This window comes from Gymnodraco acuticeps, unplaced genomic scaffold (genome assembly GCF_902827175.1).
Source record: "Gymnodraco acuticeps unplaced genomic scaffold, fGymAcu1.1, whole genome shotgun sequence".
In the NCBI taxonomy this organism is placed as follows: domain Eukaryota; kingdom Metazoa; phylum Chordata; class Actinopteri; order Perciformes; family Bathydraconidae; genus Gymnodraco; species Gymnodraco acuticeps.
In genome coordinates, this window is record NW_022992037.1 from 166461 (window position 1) to 186564 (window position 20104).

Genomic DNA, 20104 nt, shown 5'->3' on the forward strand with positions numbered 1-20104 from the left:
AAGAATTACAATCGAGGCATTTCAGTGTGTGGGAGAGAAAATCCCTCTGGAATGAATTTTGGGATTTTAGCCTTTGCAGTCCATTTACATGCACACAAACCTATAACATACTACAGGAAAGGGATAAACACAAAAAGCACAATAGGCCCACTTTAAGAAATGACCCTCACTTTCACAGCAGTATACTAAACTTAAACAGTGCTATTGCTTCTGTTGTGTAACCATTTTAATTTACAGAACATTGTCAAATTGCATTACATTTAGTGCAAATAATAACACTTCTGATGTACAACTTAGAAATATACAAAATATTAAAAACGCTAAACGCATTCTTCGGCTGACATTGCTCGTGGCTCTTGTAATCATCAGCAAAACAATAATCCAGATCCTTCCTTAATTCTGACCCCTTTGTGATTGCAAAACTCCCAACTTTTTGTCATCAAATACAATCTAAAGTCAATTTAAATCTTGAGGTAAGATGATGTGAAATGCTGACCCTCCCCCCCCCGCTTCATTTCAGTGTTGATAAATGCACATCTGGTGGATGTACAGTAAATATAACCTGGATTTCCATCCTGGTGTCCAAGGCATTCTGGGGGTAGTTTATCAGTCAAAGGGCAAGAGGCCACTGCACTGTAGTGTGGCATGTGAAATGTGAGTATGACTAGGAGTCTGGGGTGTAGATGATATCCTACTCAACATATTACAAAGTTACCTTATCTTGCTCAATAGCAGCGGGACTAATTTAAAAACACTCATGAATGATTTTTTTTTTTGGTAAAAATCCACCCAGGGGTTTATAAAACGTATCCACTCATCTCTCAATAAAAGAGAGGCAACTTTACATGAGACACTTTGGCTGGCCTTTTGCAAAACGACTGTCAAAACCTGTGTTATGTGGGGATTAAAGACAATACACACTGACAGTAGGCTGCAAATAAGCATCTATAGACCACAGTCAACTACACTTATATTCAATTATTGATTATCACTTCAACCGTGTCAAAGATATTGTCCAACATGACTTAATCTGCAGCTTCAGGTGTCCTTGGCCCATGAATGTAATCAAATTCAAGCATTTAACAGTCAATTCACATTTCTCATATTGGTAGACTAACTGAGAACATATTTTCTCTGTACAATACATTGTGTCCCTGGTGCTTTCTGACAGCTAGTTTCATTACAATCTAGAAATATAAAGATTTCAAAGCATCAAACCGCAAAGAGAGTCCTCACCAGAGGGACAGGAGAAGGCAGGAGGAGGAGACGCTGCACCACACCTCATCAACGCTGTCTTGTCAAAATCGACTCTCCTCTCTCATGGTAGTTACTTTAGCAGCAGCAACACAAGTAGCTGTAATACTAGTGATTAAAGCAAACCCAAACAAAAGTCAAGAAATAGGTAATCATAAGAAATGTACAAAACAATTTACAAAAAAAAGCAATCATTGGTAACAACAACAACTCAAAAACCACTTAGGCAATTCTTGAATTGACATACAAGTGTACCGATGCCCAACAACATGGTGGCCGGGACGACAACTACTGATGGATTAAAGCCGTAGAACCAGTCTCTTCTACAAGCAGGAGTCCAGCAGGACGTCCTGGGTGATAAAGGGTCCTGCGAGTAGTAGTTTAACACATTCTTATTGATAAGTGAATGGGTCATGTAGTCTTTGAGCGCCGGTTCAACACTGAACAATGTAGTCTTTCCACTGGGCGAACGTGGCCCTCCGCAAGCCTGAAACAAAAAGATTTATTAAATCAATATCCAAGAAAAGCTGAACTATTTTGTATGTCTTTTTAAGACAAGGCAAGTTTATTTATACAGCACCTTTCGTCACAAGGCAATTCAAAGTGCTTTACAAAAATGAAAGACATTAAGAAACATATTATTTATAAACACTCATTTAAGAGATAAAGATAATAAAACATGAATAACAAAAAGGTACATGAATTAAAGTTACAGTGCAGTGTGAGATACACACATCTGAAATGTTTAGGTCTGCATTGCTAACTTTTTAGCCCTCACTTTCTTTAACTTATCCTTTAGTTATTTCAAGTGTTTCATGCTAAACGAACCCCCCTTACATTTAAATACAGATAAAGCACCATGTCTTGAGTGTAATGAGTGTTCGACTGCCCCTGGTTACCTCATTGCGTTCAGAAGAGGATGGGCTTCCCAGCCGTTTTCTCCTGGACGTAGGAGGTGAAGCGTTTGAGGAACTTGGGATACTCTCTCTTGGCCACGGCTCTGAGGACGGAGGCCGGCGCCCAGCCTCCTGGGTTTACTGCAGACACACAGAGGAAATCATCAGGAAACTGTGTGTGCTTACTGACAAGAACACCATTCATCTAAATTAAACCCACAGTGTGCGTACACTGTACACAAACAGGTCTAGGCTGCCCTCTAGTGGCATTGTCTTATTAAACTCCCCTGACCTGTCCTGCTTCACAAACAATACACTGGCTGATACTTTCTCCAGCGCTGCTTCATGTCACGATAAACCCGCCTACAGGAAGTCAGGGGAAGTCAAAGTCTGGAATAATACTTGAAAGACGGAAGCACGCACACTCTTGGTCCAGCTTACTGTACCAAGAGCAGCAGACACACTGGCTCCTATGAGGTTGTTCTGAATCTTTTGAGGAAAGGCTGTCAAACACAAACTAATAGCAACTCAGTAACATCATACTGCATCATCAATAATAATAATAATTAGGAATGAACATACAACTAAAAAATAGTAAGAAGCAAGCTACAGGCAATCCACTTCTTTGAGGCACTTCTGTGACTGGCAGCTACTTCTCAGTAGTCAACAAAACAAACACCCCCCCCCAGATAACCTCTCATGTGCTGACTCGAGCTGTATTTATTTAGGCTGATGGGATATTTGAGCTCCGACTGGCCTGAGGCTATTATTCACTCAAATGGTTTTTACCGGCTTGCCAGTGAATTAGCATGAATGCCATAGTGTCTGACATTATTCATGCTTTCCTCCATCTCTCTTTTGTAGTTTAGATAACTTGTGGGGTTTTAGTTGCATCACATTTAAATCTTAAAGTCCAATTTATAAATAACTAATTTGCCTTAAGAGAGCTTTTCCAATCTATACATCATCGTCTGTCCTTTGGCCTTTGCAGTGAAAAAGTAAAATCTCCCACGAATGAAACAGGCAGACGTGCAATAGAATAGAAGTGCAGTATAAACAACATAATAACTTCAAAGGATTTAAATAACATTATTAGTATGAATCATCACACATGAAATTGATCAGGAGTCAGGCCTCAGCCAAAACTCTTCCTTCTGGTACTCACACTAGTTTGTAGTTAATCTTGAGGCGCTTGTAGGTACTTTATTAGATTGATGATGATGGAGGTGCTTTGTTCTGTAGGCTGCAGATCTATAAACACAGATCTATACCTTAATGGGCTGGAGAGACACTCACCATTGGCAACGTAGGTGATCTTACAAAGGATGTTGTCTCTGCTGATCTCTTTATCCCCCTCTGGTGGGCTGACCAGCGTTTGGCAGATCATAGCAACATTGATTTTGGCACGAACGCACCGGTTTGTGGGCTGGAAGTAAAACAAAAATGTAAATGAAAACAAACTCCAAGCTGCCACAAGTCTCACTCTAGCTATCTGACAGAGGGCCTGGGGGTTAAAGGTTATTGTAATTATATGCTTAAATGAACCAAATGTATAATTATTACAGCACTTGGAAGCCTGACACATCGCCCTCGCTCTACTGCATGATATTGACAGGTGTTGATGAGGTAATCTGACCTGGGCATCGTTGTGGTCCACAGAGAAGTTGCACACCAGCCACGTGTCGGGGTCGTTCTCATTGGTCGACAGGATCTTCCTGATGGCTGACAGATAGAGCACGTCTCTCTGAGAGGCCGGCCACACTCTCTGAAACACAACAGAGGCTTTCAGTCAGAGCTACAGAACATCACTGATGTGCAACATGTTTTCAAAACCACCAGGAATGTACCTTGTGCGTCTGGTAAACAATGACGGCGTTATCAGAGAGCGTTTCCACAACGTTGAAGTTTTCAATAGTGGCTGAAGGAAGTAGAGATCAGTCAGTTTTTGAGATTAAAACAGAGAAAGTCAAACGGTGTTGATGTGACAGTGACTTCTGAGTCAACTTACTCTCCCAGTCCATTCGGACCGCCGTGTCCCAGAAGTAGTGGCAGACCTCGTGTCCCGTCACGCCCTTCACTGAATGCGTGGCTTTGAGAGGATCCAGCACAATACCGTTCTCCTCCACTTCCCTCCTGTACACCTGTGACAGAAAACAATACAATTATCACATTAATTAAGACAAATCAATTCATCCATATGACCCTTTGTTGCAACCTCACTGCTAAAAGTTTTACCATTGAGGGATAACTGAAATTATATATATTAGGTTCTTGTAGTGATTTAAGGAAACACATTTTGACATTAAGTGTGACGCTAGATATAACAACACTGAGAAATATTAGAAAGAAATACCGCTTTGTGAATTGTTTCATGGCTCCTACAGTACTTAGTTCTTATTGTATGGATTTATTGGATTATCCATTGTGGCATGTATATTTTTATTTTAGAACTCATTTTGAGATTCATATTTGCATTTTGTGTCTCTACTCTGACATGTTTACATGCTTTAACGTTCACAAAGCTCTTTATTGTCCTCCTACTGCCAGTAAACCTATACAACACACTACAGGAAAGGAAAAACCCCAAAAAGGCCAATCTAGTCCCATTTAAATATTTGAATAGGTCTTCTTCCTCTCCTAGCTTATACGGGTGTTCTCGGTGCTTCCCCTTGCGACCACAGAGCCTCGTCTAAAAAGTGAATAGTCTAAAATATTCACAGCGAGAAATAAAAGGGAAATGATTGATGAACAGCTTCGGTGCTCCCCACTCACCTTCATCTCTCCTTCTTCTATTACCAGCTGCCAGTTGGCATCTCCACCCATATCCTGAAGAGAGTAGGTCATGTGGTTCTGCACATTCTCCTCCACCTAAGAGACAGAAACAGGCATTGATTAAAGGATTATGTGAGTAAGTGTTTTATCTTTCTTCACCTGCCTGTTTGAGGGCATGCTGTGAATACATTGCATTAGGGATGCTAAGATCAAGTTGATTCTATTCTACATGAGTGATTTATAGGTTTGAGCAATGAACACTCACAGCGACTGTGCTGGTATTTGATCACAGAGGTTTTTATAACATCACAGTATTGTCAAACTAGTATTTCCCTATTCAGAATCTTAGGAATAACCTTAGCAAATAGATTAACCACTGAGCTGTAAGCGAATAAATATACAACACTTGATCCTGCTAGGGGGTTTTATTGAAGGATTGATGCTGTGAAGGACAGAGCGATGTGAGAGGAGGAGGCAGGAATGAAGAGTGTGAATAGATTCCAGTCATGCAGCGTTAATATAACAGTTTTTCAACCTGTCAGTCACTCCAGGAACTTTGTCTGGTCAGGCTTCGTGTTTTACCTAATACATGCGTGAGGGCTGCACGATATTGGAAAAAAGTCATATTGCGATATTTTTCCCCCTGCGATATAAAAAAATACAGGAATTGAAGAAAAGACAGTTTCTTTTGTCCGCAAACCATCCTTTCTTGAACTTTAATGCTATACAATTGGTATTTTTACAATTATATTTAACCAGATGAAGGATTTTAGTCACGCACTTCTGGATCTTAAGCTATCAAGTACCCCTGACATGAGAGCCACGCGAGTTTTCCTTTTGTAGCAAGCAGCAAAAATAATTTTAACATGACGTGTTTGAGTTAATTTACCTATTTAATATCGCTCGTCCTAAAAAATAAATAAAAATGTGAATATCGCGCATGCGCATAACGCGATTATCGTCACGACACGATATTTCGTGCAGCCCTAACATGCGTTACATGATGGATACAAGTTTGAGTGTAAAAACCTCCTATAACATGCAACTTAAAGCACAGGATACGTTAGTTAAATACTGTTCATGCTCTGACAGCAGATAGGGGTGCTCTCTGTTGACCAAATACAGTACCTGAGCGCTGAATCTGTGAATGTCATCGGAGGCACTGACTAGCTCAACGGAGGAGAGGGAAGAGGAGTGGCTATGGGGCTGTCCAGCAGAGAGGGAAATGGAAACAGAAAAGAATAAGAAACAAAAAAGAAAGCGGCGCCAGTGCAGAGAACAAAATCACAACCTGTTCAAGAAGCTCTTCGTATGAACAGCTTATGATTAGCAGCTCAAATGATTACAATAAGCACAAACTGATTCTCAGTGAGGACACATTATGAGAAGCACAGAGCTCTAAAGACTTCAGAGCGATGAGGCCTGAGTAGCATCAGGTAGCCCAAGCAGAACGGAAACTAGATGTACAATGATAAGACAAATAAGAAATGTCATGAGCACCTTGACGGCGTATCGGTGTGTACCGATGGTGGAGTAGGCGTCACCCGGAGGAACGGGGCTTAGTCGAGGTATCCTGACCTTCTCCGAGTGGCACTGAGGGACAAAGAGAGAGAAGAAAAAGGCAACACGCCCTCTCAGCACCCACGTGTCATTTGTCATCGTTTGAATGTGTTGATAGGGAAGAGAGGAGGAGGAGAGATTCAATGCGCCTTCTAGACTGAAAGGTGTTATTGTCACATGCGTCAAAACAGGACAGGACATTGAGTTTAGCTCTTCATCACACCTGCTCCTCTATCTTGTCCTGTCTGTCCAGAGCAGCTTCCACCGCATCGAAGAACTCTTCCTCATTGATCAGACTGTTGGGCCCCTCCTGTGGAAAGCACACGTTGTCAGCAACAGAGCAGGAAGATCAAAGTGCACACGTGATGTTGTTTATCAAGCCGTTTATGGTTTCTTATTTCATCTTGCCTCGTAGTCGGGTCCTCCGTAGTGGGACTTTTTCTTCAGCTCATTCACCGCAGACTTGTAGGCATCTTCTACCCTCTTCCTCTTCTCCAGCTCCTGAACACACAGAGAGTGTTGTTATTGCAACTATATTAAATAACAGCATGTGAAATAGAAAATGTTCATTTAAACATCTGTGCTGCATTGAAATGGAGATCCGTTTAACCTTTGACAACAATCTACAGGAATTCATATCGCAGAGTCAGATAGCATGTTCCCTCTGTGACAAAGCCTCTTTTATCAGTTCACAGTATTATCTTTAGATAAAGAGTAACAAAAGTGGAGAGAGGGCAGCATGTCGCCAACAATTGGTCGAACCCACTACTGTACGTGCGTGTACGCTGAAAACAGGTTTTACTTAAATGTGTCATTACCTGCCAGAGGCTCACACAATCAACCAAGTGAAGTAAAAACAACAGGCTATCGCTTTAAAATCAAGAACTAGAGATATCATATCACTATTAACACCTTCTAATACTTTAAAGCACTGAAACATTACAAACCAGTGTATGAATTTGGTTTCTCTGCCAGTGGAAATGATTCAAAACAAGCGTATTTAATGTGTAACTGAAACCATTGAGGAAACCAGACATAATGCAAAAAGAGAAAGATAGCTAACATAGCAAAAACAATAGCGGATATTAAACTAAACACAGTAAGCAGAAGGGTGTGGACGTATACCACATAAAGAACAAGAGGCGAACCTGTCGTCAGCTGTGTCACCACCAGACTGACTGAGAGACCTACTTTAAAGAAAAGGCTGCAGGTCTGTAGAGGTATCCATCTCTGTGTCTGGTACTTCAGCTGCTCTGCCCTCTTTTGTAGCGAAGGTTTCCACAAACTGCCCCATGAAGTCTTGGCAGTCATTCTTTTTGAAAAATCCCCTCTTGGTGTGAGTCTTGTTTCTTCGAGAGCGTGTTCTGAACTGTTTCTATTTCCCTACTGCGGCGGCTCAGCGTCACACACATAACCAAACACAGATAAGATTGAGGTAGTTTCACCCGAGCAGTCAAACCAACTGAAAGCACTTTTGTAGGTTTTAGGGTTGGGCAAAACGCATTTACACACTGGAAAAGAAAACTGGTTTGACAACATAAGCTGAGAAGGATGTAAGCATGAGGAGCGCCTTTAAAGACACAGACCGCTCTCTAGATAAAGCTGAAGAGATGAAAACAAAGGCACAACTCCAAATAACAATAGAGTTAAAGCTCATTGTGAGAACAGGTGTATCTATGCTTCCGGTGGGCTATTTTGAAACTGATCTAACGTCACCTAAATGATGTCAGATATAGTTGTTTTTCAGTAACAACCTGTAAAGAAGCTTTATATAAAAAAAATGTTCCGGTGATCTAGACTGTAGAATTTGACGACACTTTGCCAAACCTTTTTTAAACACTAATTAAGCAAATGTTTATTTCACGCCATCTTGCTTTACAATTGCAAACTTGGCAGCTGAACAGGGAACTGTATTGCACAATATCTTGCTAAATTACCACCCTTTAGAGCAGCTTAACATGTTCCACAATTAGCCTCATCATCAAACCACAACTTCATCATCTAAAAAGGGCAACAGTACTAAACTCTTGGTCATAATAACCAACTCCCTAAAGATGATGGAAGGCAGCGATTAACTTTCTTTAAACCTCCCTCACAGCACAGACTGCTGCCACGCCCACTCAGGAAACATGACATTTAGCACACTGAGTGATCTTAATCTGTGTGTGTGTGTGTGTGTGTGTGTGTGGAGTGCGAGGTCGTACCCTGTCCACTCTCTTCTGCCAGCTGTCCTCTCTCTTCATCATCAGCTCGATGCAGTGGGACAGAGTGGAAAGGATGCCTGCCGTGGTGGCCTTGAAGGTGATGGCCTCCCCCTTGAAGTCTATTCCATTCATACCTTTGGGACTGGCAGGTGGAAACACTGGCACGGAGAGAAACTAATAAATAACCGAGCGTGACAGCTTCCTCGTGACTTGATCTGACACACAGACTGTCTAGCATTTCACAATCAAATTATTTAGTTTTTATAAATATATATTTTTCCCCCCCACAGAGATTATGAAATAAAACAGTTAACTGCAGTTCAACTCACATTTCTCTTTGCTGCCATTGTTGTTGTGATTACATTCACCATCAGTTCTTGTAGTGTTGGGAAAGTCCTCTTCATCCTCTTCTTCTTCTTCTTCTACAGGTAAGAGAGAAACAGCCATCTTAGATACATCTATCTGTCCAGTTAAGCACATTTTAAGATGGCAGAAATACCTCAACCTGGCCATATTCAACAGGTGTCTTTACATCTCCACAGTTGCTAATTGCTTTCTTAAAGGTCCCATGTCATGGCCATTTCTACTGATCATAATTCCATTGTTGAGGTCTACTAAAATAGATGTATATTGTGCACGTTTCTCATACAGCATCTCTGTATAGTATGTGTATTCATTCTCTGTCCTAAACAGCTTGTTGGAGCTCCTGCCCCCCCTCCCTATGAGCCCAGTGGCCGTCTGAGACACAGCGAAACCCAGCCTCGCTGCGTCCCGCCGTCTCAGGGAGGAGAAATCGGCGGAGCTGCAGCTGAGAAAAGATTGAGTGTGTGTGAGGAAACGTAACGGCTCCGCGGATTGGTCCATTTGGGTATTCACACGTCACTGTGAGGCGTTCTGGGGCAGCATAGACAGGTCTTTTCTGTGTTAGAGTTTTACTCGCTACAGGGTGTACTTTGAGGGTTTGTGACTGCAGACCGTTTACATGCAGAAAAACCTTCATAACACACAAGGGGACGGGTAATAACCGGAAAAGCATGACATGGGACCTTTAATTGGTCAATTGTTGAAGACAAAACGCTTAATTTTTAGCAAAAGCATCTTTCAGATTGAAATACATATTTGTTAAACTGACATATGAGAGTTGTTTCAATATGACAGCGATTTTGTAGTATACAGAAAGCTTTTGCCTCAGAGATTAAACAACCCACAAAGTACCCTTAAAGTGGATATCGATTTTTGTTTCCGTATCAAGCACTCTCCTTTAACTCTCAAATGGCATGAAGCAAAGCTACACTATAAAGTCTTTCCTTGGCTAGTAGACATTAGGGATGGGTATCGTTTGAAATTTATCGATTCCGATTCCGCTTATCGATTCCGGTTCTTATCGATTCCCCGTTTCGATTCCAAAATTGTAAAAGAAAGAGGTCAAACGTTTAGATAACAAAAATATCTTTATTCTTTTAAGCTTTAACTGAAATTGTTATAAATAAAATATATACATGCAATACAAATGTATTGCACAATAGCTGTGCTTTATTTTAACTGAGCTTTGCCTGTGGCAAGCTATTAACAGACATTACACTGTGCCTTGTCTTTTTCTTTTTTAGTGTAGTGGAGCCACACTTCAGAGCGTTTACCGCGACCCATCTTTGGTGTTATGAAGTGACTGAGCCATGGATGTATAATAAGAACGACTGAGCTCGTGAAATGTCTACGGGAGGGCGGGAGGAGCCTCGCTGCGGGGCAATTGTGGACCTCTGTCGCCTGTCAGCGCAACTTACATAATGCCGTTTTTTTTTTTAAAAAGGGCGGTGCAGGCCGGTCAACGGCCCGCTGACGACCGGCTGTTCTGTGATTCTCCAGGCCCGCCCTGTATTCCACCGGGTCACCGCAGCGCCGCGGTGCAGACGGACCCGCTGGAATACAGGGTCTACCGCGCTTAAGAACCATTAAGCAGAACCGAAATTGTATATTTTGTATGGGTACCCGGCATTTTCTTATCGGTTCTCATCTGGAACCGAGTTTCGGTTCCCAACCCTAGTAGACATCAACACTGATTCCTCTTTGCAATGTCCACACTGCTCTATATATGTATAGGGTTGGGTTGTAACGTTGTAACGGAATACATGTAACGGCGTTACGTAATCAGAATACAAAAATCAAGTAACTGTATTCAGCTCGTGTTACATTTGAAAAACGAGTAATCTGATTACAGTTACTTTCGTAAACCTGAAGTGAATACATTTTGGAATACTTATTGGAATTATTGGTGGAAAGATTTCCTCACAACATTTAATATTCATTACTAAAGGTACAGCCGAATCATCACAGCGCACAAAACCTATTACTGCCGCAGATGGACCAAAAAAGGGAGCGTTTGAAAAAAAAGGGGCGGGTCCGCTCAGTGAAACAATAACAACGAAACATGGAGGAACAAAAGTCTGCATTTAAATCGCGCATCTGTGTTCGTGTGTGTGTGTGTGTGTGTGTGTGTGTGTGTGTGTGTGTGTGTGTGTGTGTGTGTGTGTGTAGAGGTGTGTGTGGTTAAAACACATCAGCCACACCGCTCTTTAGCCTTTCTAATGATTCTGAAGGTAAACACAGTAAAGGCGGTGCGTGAAAGGCTTGTCTTCTCAGAGGCTGAGTTAACCCTCCCGCTGCCTCCTGGCGCTGCAGAGATTTCATGAAGTGAAGGAGGTTTTCCTTCTACAAAACAGCTGCGGGCAGCAGATACTGTGAGTGTCACGGACATGAATTCATAGATCAAGGCAGACTGGTGCACACACTCTCCTGTTTTGCCAATCCGGTGCTTAAACAAAAATACACCCCTGGCCGAAATGTCCTTAAAATGAAGTCCGAGTTCGACATTTTAATTCATGTCCTGCCAACACTGGCAGGACAGAAGGCGACACGCCCTTTCTAAGCCGTGTCCCTCACTCCTCACATCCCAAGCTGCATCCCCAACAAGTTTATTATGTTGTTACATCGTTTCAGATGTTATGTTTCAGTTGTGCTCTTGATTAGACATTAAAACAGTAAAAACACGTTCAGTTTCCTTTTTATGTCTCCTGTTCACCAAAACATACCCATCTGTTATGGAAAAAGAAAGTAATCCAAAAGTAATCTAAAAGTAATCTGATTACTTTTTTAAGACACGTAACTGTAACTGTATTCGGATTACTTTCAGAGCCATGTATTCAGTAATCAGTAACTGATTACATTTACAAAGTAACCCTCCCAACCCTGTATATATATGTATAATATAATATATCTTACCCTACTTATAACTAATTTAAAACCTATTTTTAAATACATATCTCAAACTATACAGGCTTTATGCCACAGGTTACCTCTATCTCTCTGAAATTCATCTTTGGAGACAACGTCAGCACAGGAGTCAAAGTATTTCTGCAGCGTGTCCACTTGTCTGCACAGAATGTCCCGGAAGGTTTCCATTTCAGCGAGCTTCTCACGCAACCTGTGCCCCTTCTGAGCGGAGACAAACAGAAGTAAGAAGTGTGAGCTGTCAGGGGAAAGATTCATTTCCGTTCTATTGTTTAAACACAAGGCAAGGTCAGAATACAAAAGTCCAAATTCTTTCAGCTGACAAAGGTAGTAACAACAGATCTAGCATTTAGCTGGTAGTTTCAGAAGAGGACTTTGTATATGTGGCCAAAGTTAACATCTCTATTGATGGAACTAGTTCAGAGGGACTCAAAACATTTACTGTAGCATCTACAGTCTGGTGATCATTGTGACACCTTAAGCAAATATTTATATTTGAGAAAAGTCGTTTGTTTTGGCATGATGGCATATCCTTTGAATATCATTTAAACTTGTACCACTGTTTTTGTAAACGTTTGTATATTGGACTATGTTATGGTTATATTTTATTCTCTGTGGGAGTTTGTCCTTGACCGATGAGAGGGTCTAAAGGACAGAGGGTGTTGTATTCTCTACAAACTGTTAAGGTCCCTAAGACAAATTGATTTATTGATCGATAGTGCAGCATTCAGTATGCTTGTCCAAAAGAGTTTAACTACTTAATACCAGTAAGATGCTCGAAGTGTTGATCAAAACAAGTTTTTGATTTAAAGTGTACTCAAATTAAGTTTTATAGCATATGGCATACTTTTCAATCATCAAGTTGGTAGGGTTGTGTCGCTGTAACTTACTTTCAATGAATGTTCTTTTTAAAGCTGCCCGAGTACATCGGGTCTTCACAAAATGTTTGGTATTTCATGGAACTTGATTCAGGACTAAGATATGCTCGCAGACTAAGTGGCCTAGAAACCTGGTGCATTGGATAAACAGCCACTATAGTGGTGTTTTTACCTTGAAGGAGGATGTGGACGTGGCGGACAGGGCACTGGCTGCTGAGGTGAGAGACAACATGGACCCATGACGCCTGAGACTGCTTTCTGAACCGTAACCCGACTCGGCCTGGATTGAGGGAGAAAACAGACAGAATGAGGGAGGGAGAGAGAAGGATGTGAATAATAAGAATAGAGGAAAACAAAGGATCGGTATGTGCACAAAGCATATTTAACAACCTGCAATATAAAAGGAACGTTAAAGACAGACATAGAGAGGGGGAGATCAATTATAGCCGTCTGCAGCAGCACTGAGTAATGCTGATCCAGACCAGAGCAGGGCCTCCACCAACACACACCTACACACACCAAGTCTGCTGACAAATGCCCAGTTGCATCAAGACAGCCAGTATAGCTGATACTAAGTGGTTAAGAAACACTGAGTGGACAGATCTAGCATTGATTGAAGGAAGTAATGTTGTTTCTATCAGCACACACATTGTACTGTCTCACATAGCGTTATTATACAGATCCACATTATGGCCTGGCTTTAGAGAGGGAGGGAGTGGCAGTGATTTCATCCGTTCCATTAAACAGAAAACTTATGACGGGGCAATGCCTGGGACTGCCAACTCAGCAGCTTTTTGGAATACACAGAGCATGTGCATGCACACCCAGCCAACCCAACCAAAGCCAATATATTCTTGTGTCTCCATCATGCAGCTGTTAGCAGTTATCTACTCATTTAGAGAGGGAGACGGCAAATGAATGACCCAACATTATGATCCTAAAGTTAAATTCACACATTTTTCCAACCAGTAGACACAGTAATGTGGAGCTAAGGCGACAGGCTAAGGTCGGAAATGGTTCTACGTATAAATCAGGAAACTAACATCAGTGTTAGGATACATCGATTCAATTAAATATTGACCGCCACAAATAGATTTATTTTTGTTGTTGTAAATTGTACATTATATTTTTGGGAGAATAAACCCCACAGATCCTTAACTCCGGTGTGTCTCACTCATTAACAACGCAAACGCAGAAAAACAAGAATGTTGTCTGCTACAGTCGCCATGAACTCGCATGTATTTTGTTATTTGAGGGGGGGGGTGCCCCCACAAATAGCATCAAATTCGTTGGGAAACACTGAACATGTTTGGGGTATGTTTTAAATGTATGTTTGTTGAGGTTTAGTCATGGCCTCAAGGGACTGTAAACCCACCCTGTTTACTAAGTGGCATGCTGAGGAAGAACAGTGAGGGGGTCAGGTGACAGACGAGAGAGAAAGCAAACACATATTCCTCTCCTATACCTCATTCACACCAACGCAAATCCGGTTCAAGCTCCGTGCTAGAGCTTTTCAGGTTCAGAACCGGTTCTTCGGTTTAGCGGAGGCTCTTTTCACACCGCCCAGAGTCAGACTGGTGCTGCGTCATTGCGTCATCGTTTGCGTCATGATGTAACCGTTTGCGTGCCTGCTTCATTAAGCCAAACCGCGCGGAAACCCCTCACAACTGACACCGACAACAACAACAACGGCCGATTGTGCTCCAGCTTCCTTTGTACCTCTTCGGAAGACCAGATTCCCAGTAGGTAGCTGGTCTCTTCAGTGGACCACTGCTGCTTGTTAAGTTTCTCCATCGTTGTGTACAAGCTGGATAAAACGCGGGCTTCTTGTTGTTGTTCAGGAGTTGATCCCGCCCCTGCCCCCGCCTCGACGTAAGCGTGACGTATGTGGTGCTTTTGCTCTGGCCGGACAATTTTTTGGTGCTTGAAACGAAGCTAAGAGGCTGCTCCGCTGCGGTGTGAAGAGGAAAACCCGATGCTTTTCAAGCTCCAGCTCCGAACCGGCCCCGAAACACCATTGGTGTGAATGAGGTACTAAAGGGGATTAGAACACTGACAACAGGGTGACGGACAAATAGATTTGACCCTAAATAATGTTGAATAGATAGTGATCTGAGATGTAAAGTGCTCAACATCAGGCCAACAAAATAAAGTGTCACTATTTGTTGTCAAAAAGGTACGTGTACTTTCTTACAATCCCAATGTGGCTGTTAAATTAAGAGTAAAGTGATACATTTAGGCATTGACCTAGTTGAAACTAACCGCATCAGATAATGTAGGATTGGAAGCAAAATATTACACAGGTGGTTCATAAAGAGTGTAAAACATACCATCAATTCATACAAATACACTGCATTCGATAATATAACAAGAAAGCTCAAGCCATAAAAAATACCTGACAATGTCTAAAAAGTAATTAAACATTGCAACATTCAAAAAGATAGAATAAGGGACATCATAATACAAAATGAAGAAGTGCAGCTCAACCAGATAACGTGTTATTGTCTAAAGACTGTCTATAAACAGTCAGTGCCTCTGCATCAGGTACAGCAAATGTTTTGTCTCTGTGTCCACTTAAAATCAATTCAAACACCATGACACAATTCCATCAGATTAATGATAAAAACCTAGAGGACATTATACAACTTCTGAAATCCTCCTCCTGCTGCCTTGATATTATTCCAACAGGGTTTTTCAAAGATGTTTTGCCCTGCATGGCCTCAGATCTACTTCATATAGTAAACAAGTCTCTTCACTCAGGTGTTTTTCCACAGGCCCTGAAAACTGCATACATTAAACCGCTCTTAAAAAATAATAATCTAGATGCTTCAGTAATGAACAATTACAGGCCCATATCAAACCTCCCATTTCTCGGTAAAATCATTGAAAAAGTGGTTTTTCAACAGTTGAGTAATTTCTTGCATTTAAATAACTGTTTCGATGTGTTCCAGTCAGGCTTTCGTCCAAACCACAGCACTGAGACTGCTCTTGTAAAGGTCTTTAATGACATCCACTTAAACACAGACAGTGGCAGAACTTCAGTTTTAGTATTATTAGATCTCAGTGCTGCGTTTGACACTGTTGACCACAGCATATTACTAGACCGACTGGAAAACTGGGTGGGACTTTCGGAAACAGTTCTAAATTGGTTTGAATCCTACTTAAAGGACAGAAACAACTTTGTTTCTATAGGTAAATACACATCTGACATTGTGGGGTTCCTCAAGGCTCCATCTTGGGGCCTCTTCTCTTTAACATCTACATGCTACCACTGGCTCAGATAATGAAAAACAACAAAATAAGTTACCATAGCTATGCGGATGACACACAAATTTACATAACCATTTCACCAGGAGACTATGCTCCAGTTAAAACACTGAGTAAGTGCATTGAACAAATCAATGACTGGATGTGTCAGAACTTTCTCCAATTAAACAAAGACAAAACTGAGGTAATGGTTTTTGGAGCCAAGGCAGAACGTATAAAACTTAGCGCTGAGCTTCAGTGTGCAATGTTCAAAACAACAGATAAAGCCAGAAATCTAGGTGTAGTCATGGACTCTGACCTGAGTTTCAACAGTCACATTAAAACAGTTACTAAATCAGCCTACTATCACCTAAAGAATATATCTAGGATTAAAAGACTAATGTCACAGCAGGATTTGGAAAAACGTGTCCATGCTTTTATCTTCAGTAGACTGGACTACTGCAATGGTGTCTTCACAGGTCTCACTAAAAAATCTATTAGAAAGCTGCAGCTGATTCAGAACGCCGCTGCTCGAGTCCTCACGAACACTAAGAAAGTGGATCACATCACTCCAGTTCTGAAGTCTTTACACTGGCTTCCTGTGTGTCAAAGAATATATTTCAAAATAATGCTGCTGGTTTATAAAGCACTGAATGGTTTAGTCAGAACTAAACGGAGAAGCCGCGTTCAGTTATTATGCTCCAAATATCTGGAACAAACTCCCAGAAACCTGCCGGTCCGCTGCAACTCTCACTACTTTTAAATCCAGGCTGAAGACTTTTCTTTTTGTCGCTGCTTTTAATTGAAACTGAGCCGTTGTGTTCATCAGTAAAGTGGAACTTCTGTGTGAACTATTCATATCTTAAATGGCACTGTAACTTTTTATTCATGTACTTTTTATTCATGTATTTTTTATTATCTTTTCTTCTTAATGACTGTTTTTAAATGCCTTTGTCTGAATGTCTTTCATTTTTGTAAAGCACCTTGAATTGCCTTGTGTTGAAAGGTGCTATATAAATAAACTTGCCTTGCCTTATAAATGTGCATAAACTATTTCCAACGTACTGAAAGTTTAAGTCAAAGTGTTAAACTGTCAGATCTACAACAACATGCTGCTCTGGGTTGGGCTTGCTTGTCACATTGCTAAAAAGGTGATTATTTCTTAACATTTTAAACAGAAGTCAATGATTGTTGACACTGACTTTTTGTCTTCCAACGCATAACATCACCTGGCTTAAGCAAATACTAAACTGTTGATACCTGCAGTGCAATATGGATTTCATTTCGTAAGGCAATTGCACAATGATTCCTTTGCTAAACGATACCATCCTCATTGGTACATAACCATGCTACAACATGTCAAGTACTTAAACAAAGACAACCTACATTTCAACAGCCGAGAATCACAGTTGGGCAGTTACACGGGTAAAATAACATTTGACAGAAAGTTAAAACGAGCAAAACTTTGTCTAACAGCACTGTCCTTCAGTTTTTAATCGAACACATTTACATAAGGCATGGGTTACTGAAATATAACAACAGCATATCCTGGTTTGGGCGTGTACCAAGAGCTAAATCAATAGACTAATGAAACATTATTAACACATCCAAACAAAACTACTTGGTAAGGTTTAGGCGATAATTTGACTTGGATACGTTTAGTTAAATATAATGGTTTGGCTTTGAATAAGTACAATTATATTATTAAAGTTACAGACTTAAATTAAAACAAGGGAACTTTGACTTTTGGTTCCACACAGGACATAAACAGCGACCTCCTGGGTGAAAGTATTTTTGCTTTTTTTTAACCATCTATCTAACCCAGGCAATGATTTTAATCTTATGTGATAGGTGAACACCAAATGTAGTGGGGCGGAAATAAGTCTTCCTCTAAACATAACATACAGTAAAGTAGAGTTTTGTTGTATGAGAATGCAATTTAAGATATCCAGCATTAACATGAAGAATAATGTGTGATAACACCAGAGTGACATCTCTCAGTCTGCTCACACAGCCCTGCAAATCAACACCCACTCGACACAACACATGAGATGGCATCCTGCGCCCACAGCTTTGTGATGGTAATGAGAGGAGAGTACAGTAAGTGACCATAGCAACCACTGGGCACTTCTTCACATCTGAACACATTGCTGTTTGATAGATCACCCGTCGGAAAAATGCTAACACACACAGCCATGCAAGACAAAATAGAGATTTATTTCAATGACTCATGAAGTTGAATTCTCACGCTAGCCCATTAAAGCTACTTTTGTGAAAATCAGCATGCATGCAAATAACAAGTTTTACGGAGGAATACACGCATCGTTCATGTTTACCATTCATATCACAACACTTGCATACTACTAAAAGACTTCAGTGATGAGTGATAGCAGCATGCCAACATGCTATAAGCCCACCATTCGGCCATTGAAACAGCCAAGGCAGAGCAGGACACTGCTGCAGTCCCCACGGTGTGCAGACCCCCACATGGCTCAGACGCTCCCTCAACACTCCCACAATTCAGAGGCTTAAATCCAGTATTCCCCTGTCTCTGGACACACCTCACTGAGGAACAAAAGGGAAGAGGAGGAGGAGGAGGAGGAGGAGGAGGAAAAGCCACAGCTAATAGCTCATCAAGTAAAAGAAGAAAGCAGCTACAAGAGAGGGTAAAGAGGAAGAGGAAAAGTCATTTTCTCCATAGCAGTCGAGGGAGTGGCAGACACTCGCTGCTCCGTGAAGCAGAGGAGATGGGAAGAGGACGAGTCTTGAGATTCCCCCGCAGAGTGAAGCAGGTCTGCTCTCAGGCACACACATGGACCCAAAGACGCACACGTACATGCACTCCACTCCTGCTGCGAAACTAAATCAACGGACCACACACCCGGATATGTGAAACCTTTTTATGTTGTCCATCTTTTTGTCTGGCATCCATTTCTGAGCTAGCAAGCATGACTGTGTGTTTGCATGTAAGAGATGGAGTGAGAGAGGGAGAGAAATTAACAGTGCATGCATATATGTATGAGAGAGAGGAAGAGAGAGAGAGGGGAGAGAGAGAAGGGGAGTGATAAACCACTAAACTACCAAATAGGTTTGTGCGTGAAGCAGCTTGAGAGAGAGAGAGAGAGAGAGAGAGAGAGGAGAAAACAACATGTATCTGCTTTATTTCAATCTACCTGACCCCCCCTTTATCTTTTCTTTTTTCTACCAACTAATATTCCATTGTAAAGCTTGATCTGGGTCAATAGTGTTCAGACTGTGCCAACAACCGGCCTGAAGAAGTGGTGGAAACACTATGAATAAATACAGAGTTTTTTACCCATTGCCTCCCATATCACCCCTCTGAATCCGACAGAATGGAACAGTCTTCTCGGTATGATCGAGTGTTTTATATGTCCCTCTTGATTTTAGTTGCTGTGAGAACAGGCGATAACAAAAATGAATTATTCATCAAGAGCTGCACTTAAGTCCCTACACTTAGCACAACTTTTCCACCACCACCAACACAAACACACACACGCATTCAAACACAAATGGACTTGAACAAAAACAGTTTTTCCCCTTGTACGATAACAGCCTAATTGTGCCTTTCAATGTAATCATGTTACAACAGTTTGACTCATATTCAAACACAATTATTGTAAGATATTCACATAACTGGTAGATACAAAAGTAACCCTCAATAAGTAGCTTTAGAAAGTGTTATAAAATATGTATTTGAAGTCACTTCCCAGAGCTCCACGACAATATGCTGACATTAAGGTGAATGCTAGAGGCAGATATAGATTAAATTAAAAGGAAGAAACAATTGAAAATATAATATTGGGTAACAGATGTGACAAATTTGGCTCAGTGTGTGTTTGTATGTGTTCTACTTTCACAGTATTTGTGATCATTTAATTATTGTCAGTTCTATGAAAATGAAAACTACAAATATAATGTCATTTTCGGAACAAGATGTGATTATGTCGCAGTAAAAGAGGCTATTCTATGGTAGGCTGAATGATTTCAA

At 41.1% G+C, this 20104-nt stretch overlaps 1 protein-coding gene across 6 annotated transcripts in view; it reads right to left on the bottom strand.

The window, feature by feature from the left end:
• Positions 1-208: 208 nt before the first annotated feature.
• Positions 209-20104, bottom strand: part of LOC117536700 (ceramide transfer protein-like) — a 25727-nt gene continuing 5831 nt past the window's right edge. Inside the window, exons 1-17 of one of the 6 annotated variants that reach the window (XM_034201675.1) lie at positions 18513-19062; positions 13022-13129; positions 12037-12175; positions 11315-11318; positions 9016-9110; positions 8687-8844; positions 6891-6983; positions 6706-6792; positions 6423-6515; positions 6051-6128; positions 4923-5018; positions 4159-4291; positions 3998-4068; positions 3787-3915; positions 3447-3576; positions 2154-2291; positions 209-1741 (exon numbers count right to left, since the gene is read on the bottom strand). In XM_034201675.1, the coding sequence (XP_034057566.1) occupies positions 2164-2291; positions 3447-3576; positions 3787-3915; positions 3998-4068; positions 4159-4291; positions 4923-5018; positions 6051-6128; positions 6423-6515; positions 6706-6792; positions 6891-6983; positions 8687-8844; positions 9016-9110; positions 11315-11318; positions 12037-12175; positions 13022-13129; positions 18513-18584 (1614 nt within the window). In that variant the 5' untranslated portion in view covers positions 18585-19062 and the 3' untranslated portion in view covers positions 209-1741; positions 2154-2163. Of the gene's footprint in view, positions 1742-2153; positions 2292-3446; positions 3577-3786; positions 3916-3997; positions 4069-4158; positions 4292-4922; positions 5019-6050; positions 6129-6422; positions 6516-6705; positions 6793-6890; positions 6984-8686; positions 8845-9015; positions 9111-11314; positions 11319-12036; positions 12176-13021; positions 13130-13239; positions 13349-18512; positions 19064-20104 lie in introns of those variants that run through there. The other 5 variants (XM_034201677.1, XM_034201672.1, XM_034201676.1 and 2 more) reach the window with 5 other exon arrangements.